The sequence below is a fragment of the Mesoplodon mirus genome (genome assembly GCF_964341445.2).
Source record: "Mesoplodon mirus genome assembly, chromosome: 16".
In the NCBI taxonomy this organism is placed as follows: Eukaryota; Metazoa; Chordata; class Mammalia; order Artiodactyla; family Ziphiidae; genus Mesoplodon; species Mesoplodon mirus.
The window spans coordinates 66,173,820-66,190,502 of record NC_138992.1 but is presented as its reverse complement, the minus strand read 5'-3'; the positions used below and the strand labels follow the sequence as shown (position 1 = coordinate 66,190,502).

Sequence of the window (16,683 nt, the reverse complement as noted above, 5' to 3'; positions counted from 1 at the left end):
TTGGGTCTTTGTTGCTGCACGCAGGCTTTCTGTAGTCGCGGTGAGCGGGGTCTACTCTTCATTGCGGCGTGTGGGCTTCTCATTGCGGTCACTTCTCTTGTTGCGGAGCACAGGCTTTAGGCACACGGGCTCAGTAGTTGTGGCTCTTGGGCTCTAGAGTGCAGGCTTAGTAGTTGTGGTGCACAGGCTTAGCTGCTCCATGGCATGTGGGATCTTCCCGGACCAGAGCTTGAACCAGTGTTCCCTGCATTGGCAGGCGGATTCTTAATCACTGCGCCACTAGGGAAGCCCAATTTGGCTGATTTAAAAATTTTTTTTCTTGCCTAATAGTTCCAGTACTATGTTGAATAGAAAGGGTGAAAGCAGGCACCTTTGCCTTGTTCCTGATCTTAGAGGAAAAGCTTTTATTCTTTCACCATTGAGTCTGATGTTCACTTTGGATTTTTCATATGTGGTATTTATTATGTTGAGGTGGTTCCCTTCTATTCTAGTTTGTTGAGTGTGTTTATCATGAAAGGTTGTTGTTAAATTCTGTTAAATGCTTTTTCTTTATCAGTTGAGGTGGTCGTGTGTTTTTTTTCCCCGTCATTCTGTTAATATTGTCTATTATACTGATCAATTTTTATATGTTGAACCATCCTTATGTGCCAGGAGTAAATCCCATTTGGCCATGGTATTTAATCCTTTTAATATGCTGATATGTTTGGCTTGCTAGTATTATGTTGGGGATTTTTACATCTGTGGTCATAAGGGATATTGGTCTATAGTTTTCTTTTCTTGTAATGTTTTTGTTTTGTTTTGAAATCAGGGATATGCTGGCCTCCTGGAATGAGTTAGGATGTGTTTCCTCCTCTTCATGTTTTTGGAAAAATTGGAGAAGGACTAGTGTTCTTCTTTAAATGTTTGGTAGAATTCATCATTGAAGCCATTAGGTCCAGGGCTTTACTCTCTCAGGAGATTTTTGATTAGGGATTCAATCTCCTTATTAGTTATAGGTTTATTCAGATTTTCTATTTCTTTGTGATTTAGTCTTACATCTTAACTATATTAAATCTCCAATCCATGAACATGGATGTCTTAATTTATTTGGGGTTTTTTAATTTCTTTCAACAGTATTTTGTGGTTTTTAGACTAACTCTTGTTTAATTTATTCTAAAGTATTTAATACTTTTTTGATGGTGTTGTGAATGGTCTTTCCTCAATTTCATTTTTATATTATTCATTGCTAGTTTATAGAAATACAATAGAAATGTGTATATTGATTTTGTAACCTGCAGTTTTGCTGAACTCTTTATTATTACTGTTTTTAGTGCATTTCTTTGCATTTTTCTGTATATATGATTTTTTAAAAAGGAATTTATTTATTTTTGGCTGTGTTGGGTTTTCATTGCTGCGTGTGGGCTTTCTCTAGTTATGGTGAGCAGGGGCTACTCTTCGTTGCAGTGCATGGCTTTCTCATTGCGGTGGCTTCTCTTGTTGTGGAACACGGGCTCCAGGCTCACAAGCTTCAGTAGTTGTGGGTTGCAGGCTCTAGAGCACAGGCTCAGTAGTTGTGGCACCCGGGCTTAGTTGCTCCGCGGCATGTGGGATCTTCCCAGACCAGGGCTCGAACCCGTGTGCCCTGCACTGGCAGGCGGATTCTTAACCACTGTGCCACCAGGGAAGTCCTCTGTATATATGATTATGACATCAGTTAATAGAGGTGACTTCTTCCTTTCCAATCTAATACTTTTTATTTCTTTTTCTTGCTTAATTACCCCGACTAGAGCTGCCAGTACAATGTTGAATAGATATTATGAGAGTGGGCATTTTTATCTTATTCTGATCTTAGGTGGAAGGCATTCGGTCTTTAACCATTAAGTATGATGTTAGTTGCTGGTTTTTCAGCAACTAATAATTGCTTTTATTAGCTTGAGGAAGTTCCTTTGTATTCTTTTTTGATTATTTTTATCAAGAAGGGGTATTTAGCGTATTCTTTCAACATTTTACTAACTTGGAAGTTGAATTTTGTGAAATGCTTTTTCTGCATCTATTGAGATGATCCTGTGGTTTTTGTTCTTTATTCTGTTAATGTGGTGTAGTATATTTATTGGTTTCAGATATATCAAATCAACCTTGGATTCCTGTGATAAATCTCACATGGTCATGGAGTATAATCCTTTACGTATCTTGCTAGATTTTTCAGTTTACTAATTTTTTGTTGAGGATTTTTATCTCTGTATTCATGAGTATTACTGGTCTTTGGTTTTTGTTTTCTTTTGATGTCTGTTTGATTTTGGTATCAGGATGATACTAGCCCAATAGAATTAGTTGGATGCGTTCTTCCATTTTCTATTACTTTGGAGAGTGTGTGAAGGATTGTTGCTAATTCTTCTTTCAGTGTGGTAGAATTCACCAGGAAGCCAGTTGATCCTCATCTTTCCGTTATGGGTAATTTTTTGATTTCTAATTTAATCTCTTTCCTTGTCATTGGTTAATTCATATTTAAAATACTGTTCTTGCATCAGTTTTGGTAGTTTGTGTCTTTCTAGAATTTGCCCATTTCATCAAGATAATCTAATGTGTTGGCATACAGTTCTTCATAGTATTCCCTTACAATCTTTTTCATTTTAATAAGGTCAGTAGTGATGTTTTTTTTATTTCAGTAATTTTAGTCTTCTTATTTTCATTCTGGCTAAACATTTATCAATCTTGTTGATCTTGTCAAAGAATAAGCTATTGGCTTAGTTGATTTTCTCTGTTGTGCTCTGATCTCCATTTATTTCTCCACTAATCTTTTTATTTCCTTCTTTCTGTTTACTTTGGGTTCAGTTTGCTCTTATATTTTCTAGTTTTTTAGTGTCTTATTTTTTTAATATATACACATTACAACTATAAATTTTCTTCTTATTACTGTTTTAGCTTCATTCCTTAAATTTTATACATTGTGTTTTCATTTTTATTCATCTCAAAGTATTTTTCAGTTTCTCATTTGATTTGTTCGTTGATCCATTGGTTAGTTTGGAGTATGTTGTTTAATTTCCACACAATTGTGAATTTCCCAAATTTCCTTTTGTTACTCATTTTTAATATAATTCCATTGCGGTTAGAGAACATATTTTGTATTATTTCAATCCTTTTAAATTTATTGAGGCTTATTTCATGACCTAACCTGTGGTCTGTGCTAGAGAATGTTTCATATGCGCTTGAGAAGAATGTGTGTTATACTGTTTTGGGGCAGGTAGTTTTTATCAATGTGACTTAGATCTAGCTGGTTTATAGTGTTTTTTATTTCTGTTTCCTTGTTGAGCTTCTGTGCAGCTTTTCTATTATTAGAAGTAGCGTATTGAAGTCTCCAGTTATTATTTTTGATTTATTTATTTCTGTCTTCAGGTCTGTTTTTGCTTCCTGTGTTTTGAGTCTGTAGTTACGTACATATATGGTTATAATTGTTATGTCTTGCTGATCAGTTGACCCCTTTATTGGTACAAAAGATCCTTTCTTTGTCTCTAGTAACAATTTTTGACTTAAAATATATTTTGTCTGTTAACAGTACTGCTACTCTTGTTCTTTTTAGTTGCTGTTTGCATGATATATATTTTCTGTGTTTTAACCTCAGTGTATTCTTTGAATCTAAAGTGTGTCTCTTTGTAGACAGCATACATTTGCATCTTACCTCCCACCCCCTTCAATTCTGCTAGCTTTTTTTTTTTTTTTTTTTCTGGTACGCGGGCCTCTCACCGTTGTGGCCTCTCCCGTTGCGGAGCACAGGCTCCGGACACGCAGGCTCAGGGGCCATGGCTCACGGGCCCAGCCGCTCCGCGACATGTGGGATCTTCCTGGACCGGGGCACGAACTCATGTCCCCTGCATCGGCAGGCGGACTCTTAACCACTGCACCACCAGGGAAGCCCAATTCTGCTAGCTTTTGCCTGTATTTACATTTAATGTAATTCCTGTTAAGGTAGGATCTCTGTCAGCTATTTTGCTATATATGTATCTTTTAAAAATATATTTTATGTCTTTTTTGTTTCTCTGGTCCTCCATTAATTCCTTTTCTTTGATGTTAAATATAGCATTCCATTTTAATTCTCTTCTTTTAGTGTAATTTTTGTATTATTTTCTTTGTGGTTTCCTTGCAGATTGAAATTAATATTTTAATTTAAAAGAACTGAGTTCAGATTAACACCAATTTAATTTCAGTAGTATACAAAAATTTTTCTTTAATATAATGCCATTCCTTTCCTTCTTTTTTTTTTAAAATTGGCTCATTCTACTCCATTCCAAGCCTTATCTTTTTTTTTCACATCTTTATTTGAGTGTAATTGCTTTACAATGGTGTGTTAGTTTCTGCTTTATAACGAAGTGAATCAGCTATACATATACATATATCCCCATATCCCCTCCCTCTTGCATCTCCCTCCCACCCTCCCTACCTTTCCTTCTTCTTGATGCCATTGTTGTCAGACAAAGTGTATCTTTATACACTTAAGTTCTTCAGCACAATTTTATAACCCTTCCTTCCTTCCTTTATGTAGCTGTCTTTTAAATCAGATAGAGAAGAGTACAGTTACAAATAAAAACATATTTGTAATATCTTTTTAAAAAAATTTATTTTAAAAAATTTATTCATTTATTATTTATTTTTGGCTGCATTGGGTCTTCATTGCTTTGTGCGGGCTTTCTCTAGTTGCGGCGAGCGAGGGCTACTCTTCATTATGGCGCACGAGCGTCGCATTGCAGTGGCTTCTCTTGTTGCGGAACATGGGCTCTAAACATGCGGGCTTCAGTAGTTGTGGCATATGGGCTCAGTAGTTGTGGCTCGTGGGCTCTAGAGCACGGGCTCAGTAGTTGTGGCACATGGGCTTAGTTGCTCTACGGCATGTGGAATCTTCCTGGACCAGGGCTCGAACCCATGTTCCCTGCATTGGCAGGCAGATTCTTAACCACTGCACCACCAGGGAAGTCCCATATTTGTATTATCTTTCATCTTTACCTATGTGGTTACTGTTACTGGTGTTCTTTATTTCTTTGTGTTTACTCCAGTTACTGTCGAGTGTTCTTTATTTCAACCTGAAGTGCTCCATTCAGTATTTCGTATAAGACAGGTCTGTTAGTGATGACTTCTCTGATTTTTATTTAATAATGTTCTAATTTCACTTTTATTTTTGAGGCATAGTTTTCCTGGATATAAAATTCTTGGTTGACTTTTTTTTTTTTTCTGTTAGCACTTTGAATATGTCATCTCATTGCCTGCTGGCCTTCATGGTTTCTGATGAGCTGTTAATCTTATTGAAGATCCCTTGTATGTGATGAGTTATTTTCTTGCTGCTTTTGAGATTCTTTCTTTGACTTTGGGTATGTTGACTATGATGTGTATAGATGTGTATCTCTGAGTCTTTTTTTTTTTTTTTTTTTTGCTGTACGCGGGCCTCTCACTGCTGTGGCCTCTCCCGTTGCGGAGCACAGGCTCCGGACGCGCAGGCCCAGCGGCCATGGCTCACGGGCCCAGCCGCTCCGCAGCACGTAGGATCCCCCTGGACCAGGGCACGAACCCGTGTCCCCTGCATCGGCAGGCAGACTCTCAACCACTGCGCCACCAGGGAAGCCCTCTGAGTCTTTTTGCTTTGAGTTTGATGAGCTACATATGCATAATTTCTAAGAAGTATGAGCCCTGGATAATCAGGGAAAAAGGAGAAAAGGAAGCTTAGGAGGAGCCTTCAGTTGCTAGGGAATCATCGCTCCTACTTTACCCAACACTTAGAACCTCTTACCTTTGACACAATTCCCATCACATGCCTCCATAAACAGGGCAAGGTTTTAGGGATTTTATTAGTCATATACCATCAATACCATCAATAAAATCTATGACTCAGTGAAAAAAGAGAAAAGTGTGTATAAGTTTACGTATTTTTTTCCATTTCTTTATTTTTACTTTTGAATGCTGGTTATCTTTGCTCTTTGTTTTATGTGCTTTCTTTGTGTACTCTTTCAGAAATATATTTCTTGAAATGTGGAAGCAATATCACTCTTTAAGCAAAAATGATTGGAAAATTAATGAGAGACAGAATTATAGGAGGATGATACAAATTTGTTTAATGGAGGAGGGTAAAAAGTACAGAGATTATTAATGAAGCTACCAGTGTCTGAGTAACAAAAAGGGAAATTCCCAAAGCAGTTGGTAAAACAGAAAGTGAAGATTAGGGACTTTCAATACTTTTCCATGGAAAATGTGAAGTTCATATTCATAAATGACAAAATATTCAAGGATATAAACCGTAAGTGGGAATAGGCTTGCAAAAAAAGAATGACAGAGACCTCAGATTAGGAATTGTTAGGCAAAATATAAAATGGTCATATTGATCATGTTTATATCAGGGCATAAGAAACTATGAAGAATGACCAACAGATTTGAAATAGAATTAACTAGATATTTTAGTAAAAATTTTAAATGATTGAGAGTAGTAACTCAATGGATTGGCCTTAATAGCAGATTTGACATACCCAAAGTGAGAATTAATAAGTTGGAACAGTGGTTTTCAAATGTGGTTCCCAGAGTAGCAGCATTATGGGAACATGTTGGAAATGCAAACTCTCAGGCCCCATCCTACCTATGAATCAGAAACTCTATGCTGGGGCCCAACAACTTGTGTTCAATAAGCTTTCCTGGTGATTCTGATGTACACTAAAGTTTGAGAACCTCTGAGCTAGTAGATCTGAAGAAATTCAGCCAGAATGGGGAGAAAAAGACATGGTAGATATGAAAAAGGGGGTAAAAATTATGGCACTATAAAGGTTCAAGCGTAACTAATTGGAATTCTAGAAAAAGAGAATGAGATGAAAGAAGTATTTGAAGAGATGATATCTTAAAATTTTCTACAATTGATAAAAGGTCCTAATCTATAGATTCTAGAAGGCTAATACCTCTCAAACAGAAGAAATAAAAGAATTCCATACCAAGACAATCATAGTAAAACTTTAGAACATAAATGAAATACAGAGGAACTTAAAATCAGCCAGAAAGGAAAGACATTACTTTCAAATGAACTCTAGGAAGGAATTCAGAAACTATAGATACCGTCAATTTGTTGAGATGATTTTATACTCAGCAAAGTTATTTTTCATGAATGAGATTGAAAGAAAAATATTTTAAGAGAAACAGCTGAATTTGCCACTAGCAGACTCTTAGTAAGTACAATTCTAAATGCAGAAGGAAGGTCACATAGGGGAGGTCTGAGTTACATGAAAGAGTAGAAAGAAAAAAATGTGGTAAATATGTAGATGGAATTAAATAAATATTATATATGGTAAAATTATAATGGGTTTAAAAGTAAGTAAAATCAAGAGTAATTAATAGGAATAGCATGTAATTTGGATGGGGTTAGATGGAGTTAATGTGTTTAAAAATCTTTGTATCATTTGTGAGCATTGTAAAGATTTTGATTAGCTTTAGTTTTTGATAAGTTATGTATGGGTGTTATATTTCTAGGATAACCACTAAAAATATATGGACAAAAGATGCAACTTACTAATGTGCTAGAGGAAAAAAAAATCCAAAAGGAGGCAAAAAAAAGAGAGAACAAAAAGAAACATTGAAAGGTTTAAGGAGCCTATTTAATCTGATTGTAAGTCCAAATTAAATGGCAAAATTAAATTTGATGTTAGTAAATGGTAAAGTATATAAGTCAGAGAGAAAGCTTGTCATACTAGTTGCAGAAGCAAAATCCAAGTACATGTTACTTACAAGATATACTTGAGCAAGTGGTAGAGAAAAGTTGAAAGTAAAAGGGTACAGATATACTAGGAGAATATGAATTATACTAAAATTTGTTTAGCTATAGTAACATTAGATGAAATGGATTTTTCAGTCATAAAGGTTTGTTTGAGACAAAGAGGATCCATTTATAAAGAATAGAGGTTCATTTTAGCAGGATAATGTAACAAAAATTTTTATGCACCTGAAAACATCATATCAAAATTCATAAAGCAAGAATTTAAAGAACTTCAGGTAAAAGTTGACAAATATAGAATCCTAATGTGAGACTTTATTACTTCTTTTTATAAGTGTTAGATAAAGCAGAAAATAATAAAGTTAGAGAATAATTTACTTAACATAATTAACAAGCTTATTTTAGTGGAAATGTATAGAAATTCACCTCAAACTTGAGAGTATCTATTTTTACTAATCTCACAAGAATATTTATAAAACTTACCACATCCTAGTCCTTAAAGGAAGTCTCAGTAAATTTTGGTAGACTCATATGCTATGGACCATTTGAAGTAGAAATCAATTTTTAAAATAACAAACCCTCGATATATTGGAAATTAGAAAACAGGGAACAAATTAGAAAATATGTAAAAAGGATGAAAATTAAAATAAGTATCAGGCATCTAAAAAGTGAGAAAAAGAATAGCAAAGTAAACCCAAAGAAGCAAGGAAAGAAATAATACGAGAAATAAATGAAATAGAAATATATAATACTGAGGATCAACAGAATCTAAAGTTCTTTGAAAAGACTATTAATAAAATAGATAATTCTCTACTGATGTTGGTCAAGGAAAAAAAAAAAAAACCAAAAGTGAAAGGTATAAATAAGAAATATTAGGAATGAAAAAAATTGTCACTTTAGTTGTAGTTAACCTTAAAAAGACAATAAAAATATATTATGAACAAGTTTATGACAGTGAATTTGGAAATTTAAGTGAAGAAAAATTCCTATTAAAATTTAACTTAATAAAACTGATAAGAAGTAATAAAAAACATGGATAATATCAAAACTGTTTTAAAATTTGGGGGTCACAAGTTTCAAATCATCCCACAAAATAAACTCTGCATCTAGATGGACTGGTTAATTACATCAGACATTCAAGGAAAAAAATTAATCTTACACAAACTAATACAGAGTATCAAATTCACACTGCTACTGAGACTATGATACTCTTGATACTCAAACCTGACAAGGCCAATATGAGAATAGGAAGTTATAGGCTGGTTTCACTCACAGATAGAAGAATCCTAAAATTGAACCTCATAATGTAGAAAAGGATATTTCATCCCAAATTGCAATTATTCTGGAAAGTTGGGTGAATAAACTTAGTATTTCATATCAACTAAGAGTGTAGGCTTTGCAGGCAGAGTGCCTTGGTTTGAATCCAGGTTTTACTAATCAGCTTAAGGCAAGTTTCTTAAGTTTTATTTCTTGTTTGTTATTTGGGATAATAATGGTATCAACTCATAGGGTTATTCTGAGGGTTGAACGAATTAAAATATGTAAAGCATCTAGAACCATGTCTGATATATACTAAATGCTAATTGGTGTTAGATATCGACATTATGGTAAAATCAATTACTGTAATGCATCATATTAAGAGAACAAAGAAAAAAGCTATATGGCTGTCTCAATAGATACAGAGAAAGCATTAATAAAATTCAATATGTCAGTATATTAGAGGGAGACCTGCTTACACTGAGAAAGTATAAACGTGAAAAACCTACATCATATATTTTACTTAATGGTGAAATGTTTAAAATACTCTTTTTGAGATTGATCATAATGACTAGTGTAATTATTGTCATTACTTTTAGGGCTCAATAATTGTAGCAAGGTCAAAAATAAGAAAGGAAGGAAGATAGGTACAAGGATTAGAAAAGGAGAGAAAACTGATATTATTTGCAAAAGAATGTACAGATAAAATATAGAATTAATAGGAGTGTTAGCAGAACTGATGAACACAAAATTAGTATACAGAAAGCAGTTGCAGGAAATGGTAATTTCTTAAAATGTTAAATGTCTACTTACCATACAACACTGCAGTTCCACTGCTAGGCATATACAAGAATGTCCTCTAACACCATATACAAAAATAAACTCACAGTAGACTAAAGACCTAAATGTAAGACCAGAAACCATAAAACTCCTCAAAGAAAACATAGAACACTCTTTGACATAAATTGTTTGTTTGTTTGTTTTTGGTTTTTTTGCGGTATGCGGGCCTCTCCCTGCTGTGGCCTCTCCCGTTGCGGAGCACAGGCTCCGGACGCGCAGGCTCAGCGGCCATGGCTCATGGGCCCAGCCGCTCCGCGGCATGTGGGATCTTCCCGGACTGGGGCACGAACCTGTGTCCCCTGCATCGGCAGGCGGACTCTCAACCACTGCGCCACCAGGGAAGCCCTCTTTGACATAAATTGTAGCAACGTTTTTTTGATCCATTTCCTAAAGCAAAGGAAATAAAAGCAAAAAAATAAATAAATGGAACTTAATTAAACTTAAAAGCTTTTGCACAGCAAAGTAAACCATTGACAAAAGGAAAAAACAGGCTACTGAATGGGAGAAAATATTTGCAAGTGATATGACCGATAAGGAGTTAATATCCAAAATATATAAACAGCTCATACAACTCAACATCAAAAAAACAAACAACCAGATTAAAAAATGGGCAGAAGGGCTTCCCTGGTGGCGCAGTGGTTGAGAGTCCGCCTGCCGATGCAGGGGACATGGGTTCGTGCCCCGGTCCGGGAGGATCCCACATGCCGCGGAGCGGCTGGGCCCGTGAGCCAGTGGCCGCTGAGCCTGCGCATCCGGAGCCTGTGCTCTGCTACGGGAGAGGCCACAACAGTGAGAGGCCCACATACTGCAAAAAAAAAAAAAACAAAAAATGGGCAGAAGACCTGAATAGACATTTCTCCAAAGAGGACGTGCACAGGGCCAACAGGCAAATGAAAAGATGCTTAATATTGCTAAGCATCAGAGAAATGCAAATTAAAGCCACAATGAGATATCACCTCACTCCTGTCAGGATGGTCATTAAAAAGAACACAACTAGCAAATGTTGGTGAGGATGTGGAGAAAAGGGAACCCTCCTACATTGTTGGTAGGAATGTAAATTGGTGCAGCCACTATGGAAAACAACATGGAAGTTCTCAAAAAGCTAAAAATCGAACTACTGTATTACTCAGCAATTCCACTCCTGGGTATATATCTGAAAAAAACAAAAACACTAATTCGAAAAGATACATGCACCCCATTGTTCATAGCAGCATTACTTATCTTTGCCAAGATATGGAAGCAACCTAAATGTCCATCAACAGATGAGTGGATAAAGAAGGTGAGATTTATATACACAATGGAATACTACTCAGCCATAAAAACAGAACAAAATTCTGCCATTTGCAGCAACATGGATGAACTTGGAGGGCATTATGCTAAGTGAAAAAAGTCAGAGAAAGACAAATACTGTATGATATCATTTGTATGTAGAATCTAAAAAATACAACAAACTAGTGAATATAACAAAAAAGAAGAAGACTCAGTTATAGAGAGCAAACCAGTGGTTACCAATGGGGAGGGACAAACTTTTGGGTGTAAGATAAGCTCAAAGATATATTGTACAACATGGGGAATATAGCCAATATTTTGTAATAACTGTAAATGGAAAATAACCTTTAAAATTGTATAAAAAATAAAAAATAAATATAAAAAAATCCCCAAAACAATAAAGTGCACATTTTATTTCTGCCAGCAAAAAAAAAAAAAAAAAGGTGATGATGTTGTTTTCGGAGATAGGAGCCTTTTGTAGTCTCTTTTTTATTAGTATAGTTTTATTTTAAAAATAATATTTGAGTTTATCTTTTATAATAAAGATATTTAAATATATTGTTTTCTTCAAAGTGGCTATGTTCCTGTATTTTAACATGTATTGTAAACAAATAGTACTTTATTCCTTGAGGTTTATATTACTGTAATGTGTTAAAAATTTTTTTTTGATTCCTTGTAAGTTTTTAAAAATTTTAAATTTATTTGGGATAGTCAGACTCTTTACTGTATTTATACTGTTTTATTCTTGAAATGTCTAGGAAGTTATTTTCAATACTTTATTTTGGAGCAAATTTATTGAGTAAGTCATTAGTTATGATATTACTAGAGGGACTTCCACCGCATTCAGAAAGGTGCGTAAGTAATACGTATATTGCTTGATGAATTATCACAAACTGTTTTTATTTGTATGTGAAAGTTTTACTTGCATGTAACTGCCACCTAGGTCAACAAATAGATTCAGTAAATTTGGAAGTTCCATTAATTGTGAAAGCAGAGATAGGGGTCATTTACTTAAGGATTTCTCTTTGAACTGTAGAGAAACTCTTTCCCTTTTTTAAATGTACTTAAATGCCATGCTATTTCAAAGGTGTGTTGCATTTTCTTCTTGTTTTGTTATAAATGAATCTGGATTATTGTGTATTTGATGTAGGAGTACGGTTGGACAGAATGAAATGAAAATTACAAGTGATCGAGCAATAAATTCAGGATTGTTTTTTGAAGGTAAACCAAAGCCTTCAAAACAGTCACTTCAGTCTTACCAAGAAGCTTTGCAACAGCAGGTATTCATTCATTTTTTTATTCATTCGTTTGTTTGTTCATCTAATGTTAAACATCTTATGTGTTAGTACAGTGGTCTGTTAAAACTCAGAGTGTGGCAGAGGAGAACAAATTCCATTCATTTATAATTCAGTGTGATAAGGTTTGATGTAGGTAGACTGGAATGCATGGGATAGGGAGAATAATTGCCTGGGCTGCTAGGAGGGCTTCACATGGTTGATGATATTTGAGTTGCACGTTATACAGTGAATAAATGTGAAATTCCTGGTGTATTCAGTGAATGGAATTGATGTAGGAGAAGGGGCTGGAGTGTTAGATTTTGCTAGATTGTGAAGGATAGCTAATAAGGGGTTTTCAGTTTCATCTTGTTACCAATAACCAAAGGGAGGACATTTTAAACCAAAGAGTGAAAGAAATAGTTGATATGAGTAGATGTGGCTTTTAGGAAGATATCTGGTTCTGATATGGACGGTTGGGAAAGAGATGTGGCAGAGAAACCTTTTAGTAAACTATTGAGGTAGTCCAGCCAGGAGGTAACAAGGCCCTGAACCAGGTGGGGAAGATGGAGAGGGCATCCAAGAGACAATTCTGGGGTTCCATTGATAGGGCTTAGATTTAGGGAATGGGGAAAGAACAGAGGGCTTGAAGATAATTCTGAGTGTTGTAATCTGAGAGAATAATGAGGCTGTGAACTGAGGGTAGGGAAAAAAGAGGTAGAATGCTTAGGGAGGAGGATAATGTTCTGTTGTGGTTTGTAATGTTTGGAGAGGGTTTACTTAAGAGTAACTGTATCAGGGACTTCCCTGGTGGCACAGTGGTTAAGAATCCACCTGCCAATGCAGGGCACACGGGTTTGAGCCCTGGTCCAGGAAGATCCCACATGCCGTGGAGCAACTAAGCCCATGCGTCACAACTACTGAGCTTGCACTCTAGAGCCCGCGAGCCACAACTCCTGAGCCCGCGTGCCACAACTCTTGAAGCCTGTGCGCCTAGAGCCCGTGCTCTGCAACAAGAGAAGCCACTGCAATGAGAAGCCTGCGCACTGCAACGAAGAGTAGCCCCCGCTCGTCGCAACTAGAGAAAGCCCGTGCGCAGTAACGAAGACCCAACGCAGCCAAAAATAAATAAATAAATAATAATAATAAATTAATAGCTTAAAAAAATAAAAGAGTAACTGTATTAGATGTATGGGTATTTTGAGGGGAATACTCATATCTCCTCCAGAGAAGACCCTGGAACTCTAGGTATATATTCACCTGAGGTACTTTTCTACAAAGTTTCACTTGGATTTCTTCCAAAGCTCAGTTTTTTTGTTCAGTTTTTTACATTGGGCAACCTCCTTGGAAGGTGGATTTTTTTTAAATTACAGAATTACCAACATTATTTTTGTGTGTGTTATGATTCTACAAACAAAAGACTGCATTTATCTGTCAGTTTTCAAATGAGCATATTAAAAACACCACTGACAAAACCAGATTTCCCGACTCTAGAATTTTATTTTATGTATGTGATAACTTCCTTGGCCTTTCTGGAGTAGTTGCTTAAATTTTCCATGCATATGGTTATGATTTTAAAAGTAACTTTCCAAAATGTAGATCTTTATTCATTGCCTATTTATGTTTTTAGAGACCAACCCTGTGCTTATACTTGACGATGATAAGACTGTATTTGTTTTTTATGCTTTCATAAAGTATACTTAAATAGCCCAACACTCTCCAGAGAGCTTTGAACCTTCAACAGCTTTGAATTTAGGGAATGGAGTTTGCCCAGGGTAGAGTAGGTCTGGTGAGGTATAGGCAGTAGTTGGCCCAGATCTCATGAGGTGTGAGGAGTAGTTTGTTGCTGGTCAGATCCTATGATAGGGTAGATGAAAAAAGGAAGTCGGGAGATTCTGTTGGTCCCCATGAAACTGGTGAGGTTAGGGAGGGAATGAAGCTGGGGGGTGGGAAGATGGAGTTGGTTTAGTCCAAAGTGGCACCAGTGGCTGGAAAGGACTCAAGTGACATGATGTGAGGGAGTAGCAGCTATATATTCCAGCTATCAAAGTGTTTTTAAATTGTTTTTATTTTATTTTATTTTATTTTATTTATTTTAATTTTTTTGTGGTATGCGGGCCTCTCACTGCTGTGGCCTCTCCTGCTGGCGGAGCACAGGCTCCAGACGCGCAGGCCCAGCGGCCATAGCTCACGGGCCCAGCCGCTCCAGGGCATGTGGGATCTTCCCGGACTAGGGGCACGAACCCACGTCCCCTGCATCAGCAGGCGGACTCCCAACCACTGCGCCACCAGGGAAGCCCTATTTTATTTTTTTATAAATTTATTTTATTTTTGGCTGCATTGGGTCTTTGTTGCTGCATGTGGGCTTTCTCTAGTTGCAGTGAGCGGGGGCTACTCTTCGTTGTGGTGCCCAGGCTTCTCATTGCTGCGGAGCATGGGCTTTAGGCGTGCGGGCTTCAGTAGTTGTGGCATATGGGCTCAGTAGTTGTGGCTTGTGGGCTTTAGAGCGCAGGCTCAGTAGTTGTAGTGCACCGGCTTAGTTACTCCACGGCATGTGGGATCTTCCTGGACCAGGGCTCGAACCCGTGTGCCCTGCATTGGCAGGCAGATTCTTAACCACTGCGCCATCAGGGAAGCCCCTTAAATTGTTTTAAAATATATTTGTGATGTTAAATTTTATAGTGAAGTATACTGAAAAAAAATCCAGTTTTTTCTCTAATAAGAAAAATAAAATCTGATATTAAAACTACCTTTTTGTATCAGAACACTTGTCAGCACTTATTACGAATGTTTCTTAATGTTGTTAAGATTCGAGAAAGAGAAGAAAGAAGAAAGAAAGAACGAGAAGAAAAAGAAGAATATGAAGCTAAATTAGAAGCTGAAAGGAGAAGTTATAACCCCTGGGGGAAAGGTGGAGGTGGTGCTCCTCTGAGAGATGCAAAAGGAAATCTGATAAGTATGTTATTTCCATTGATTTGTTGTTTTTAAGAGAAACTAAGTTTAACTTTTTAAAAGAATGGGGAGTAGAAAAAAGTGACAATCATAGTCTGTAAGGCAGGGTCTCTTTTTGTACAGCTTAATGCAAAAGAGGTATTTTTCAGATTACTATTCATTTATCTTTATTACAAATTTTTCACCTTCCAATGATAATAACTCAGTTGCAGAGAAAAGTTCATGTTAGTTGGCAAGTTTTTACCCAAATTAGTAGTTAGAATTTTTAAAAGTTTTCTAGTAAAAACAATAAAACCCTTATTGCAATTTTTTTTTAAACTGGTAAGACGTCTTTAAAATAAGTGATCTGGTGTAGTGGGGGGATGTTATATTTAATTCATATATGCCATGTACTTGCACAATGCAGGGACTCCTTTGACAAAGATCTAGCCTCAGAAAGTTTTGGCAGGTTGCAGAATTATATTGATTTATCTTTCAATTATGTACTCTTAAAAATGTTCCATCTAGAAATCACACAACAAGCACTTTGAAAAGACGCTTTATATAACTTGTTATATATATTGGAATGGTCTCTGATTAGCTTTTAGCTTAGAATAAAAGCAGAGAAAGATAATGGGTTTTTTAAAATTGTTTAATTGGAAATGAGAAATGAATAATTAGAAACCCATTAAAATGGTAAAAATGTAAATTTCACATTATTTGGGTTTATGCTTTGTTGTAGGGATAGCTGAGTGATGCAATCAGAAGATTTTGAGGGGTACTGAGTTATTAGAGTTCTTAAGTATTATGCCTTTGATTCTTTGTTAAAGATGGCTTTTAAAAAAAGATATATTTGAGGCCCACTTAAATTAATGAGATAATTCTTTTCTTTTCCAAAGGATTTATTCCTTTCCTTTCTTCACCTCATAAATACTTTCCTCACAGTTTTGAAGACTAGAACTCTTACTCTCTCTTTATAGGTGAGGTGATTTTAGGTGATGCATAGATAAGCATAGAAGTTAAATGTTTATTTGAATATATATTAGAAAAACACTGGTTTTCCATTAATGGATAGTACTATAACATTTCCTTTGAAAGTAAAGGCATTTAACGAAAAGTGCTCTAACAAAGAACTCCCATTTCTCAGAGGATTAAGGCTTAAGGCAGTGTAAGTTTACTTCTCACTTAAGTTACATTCTGATGCTGTTTGGGTGGTTCTCCTCCAAGAGGTGACTTGGGAATGTGGGCCCCTTCCATTGTGTCATTCCACCATTTTGGAGTCCTTTATTTCTAGCTGCACAGATGTGGTCCAGAGGGTGGGAGAACAAGTTGAGAATTTTGCTGGTGCCTGGCCTGAAAGTGGAGGAATATCACTTTTGTCTTTGTTCCATTGTTCAGACCTAG

General features: G+C 36.1%; 1 protein-coding gene across 7 annotated transcripts in view; it reads left to right on the top strand.

Moving 5' to 3' along the window:
* CSPP1 (centrosome and spindle pole associated protein 1) overlaps positions 1-16,683 on the top strand; it is a 115,790-nt gene that overhangs the window by 50,925 nt on the left and 48,182 nt on the right. For all 7 annotated transcript variants that reach the window (XR_014291568.1, XM_082600899.1, XM_082600902.1 and 4 more), the window contains 2 exons: positions 12,225-12,354; positions 15,157-15,304. Coding sequence is in view for 6 of the 7 variants with exons in the window: in XM_082600899.1 (XP_082457025.1) it covers positions 12,225-12,354; positions 15,157-15,304 (278 nt within the window). In the remaining variant the exon portion in view is untranslated. The remainder of the gene's footprint in view (positions 1-12,224; positions 12,355-15,156; positions 15,305-16,683) is intronic.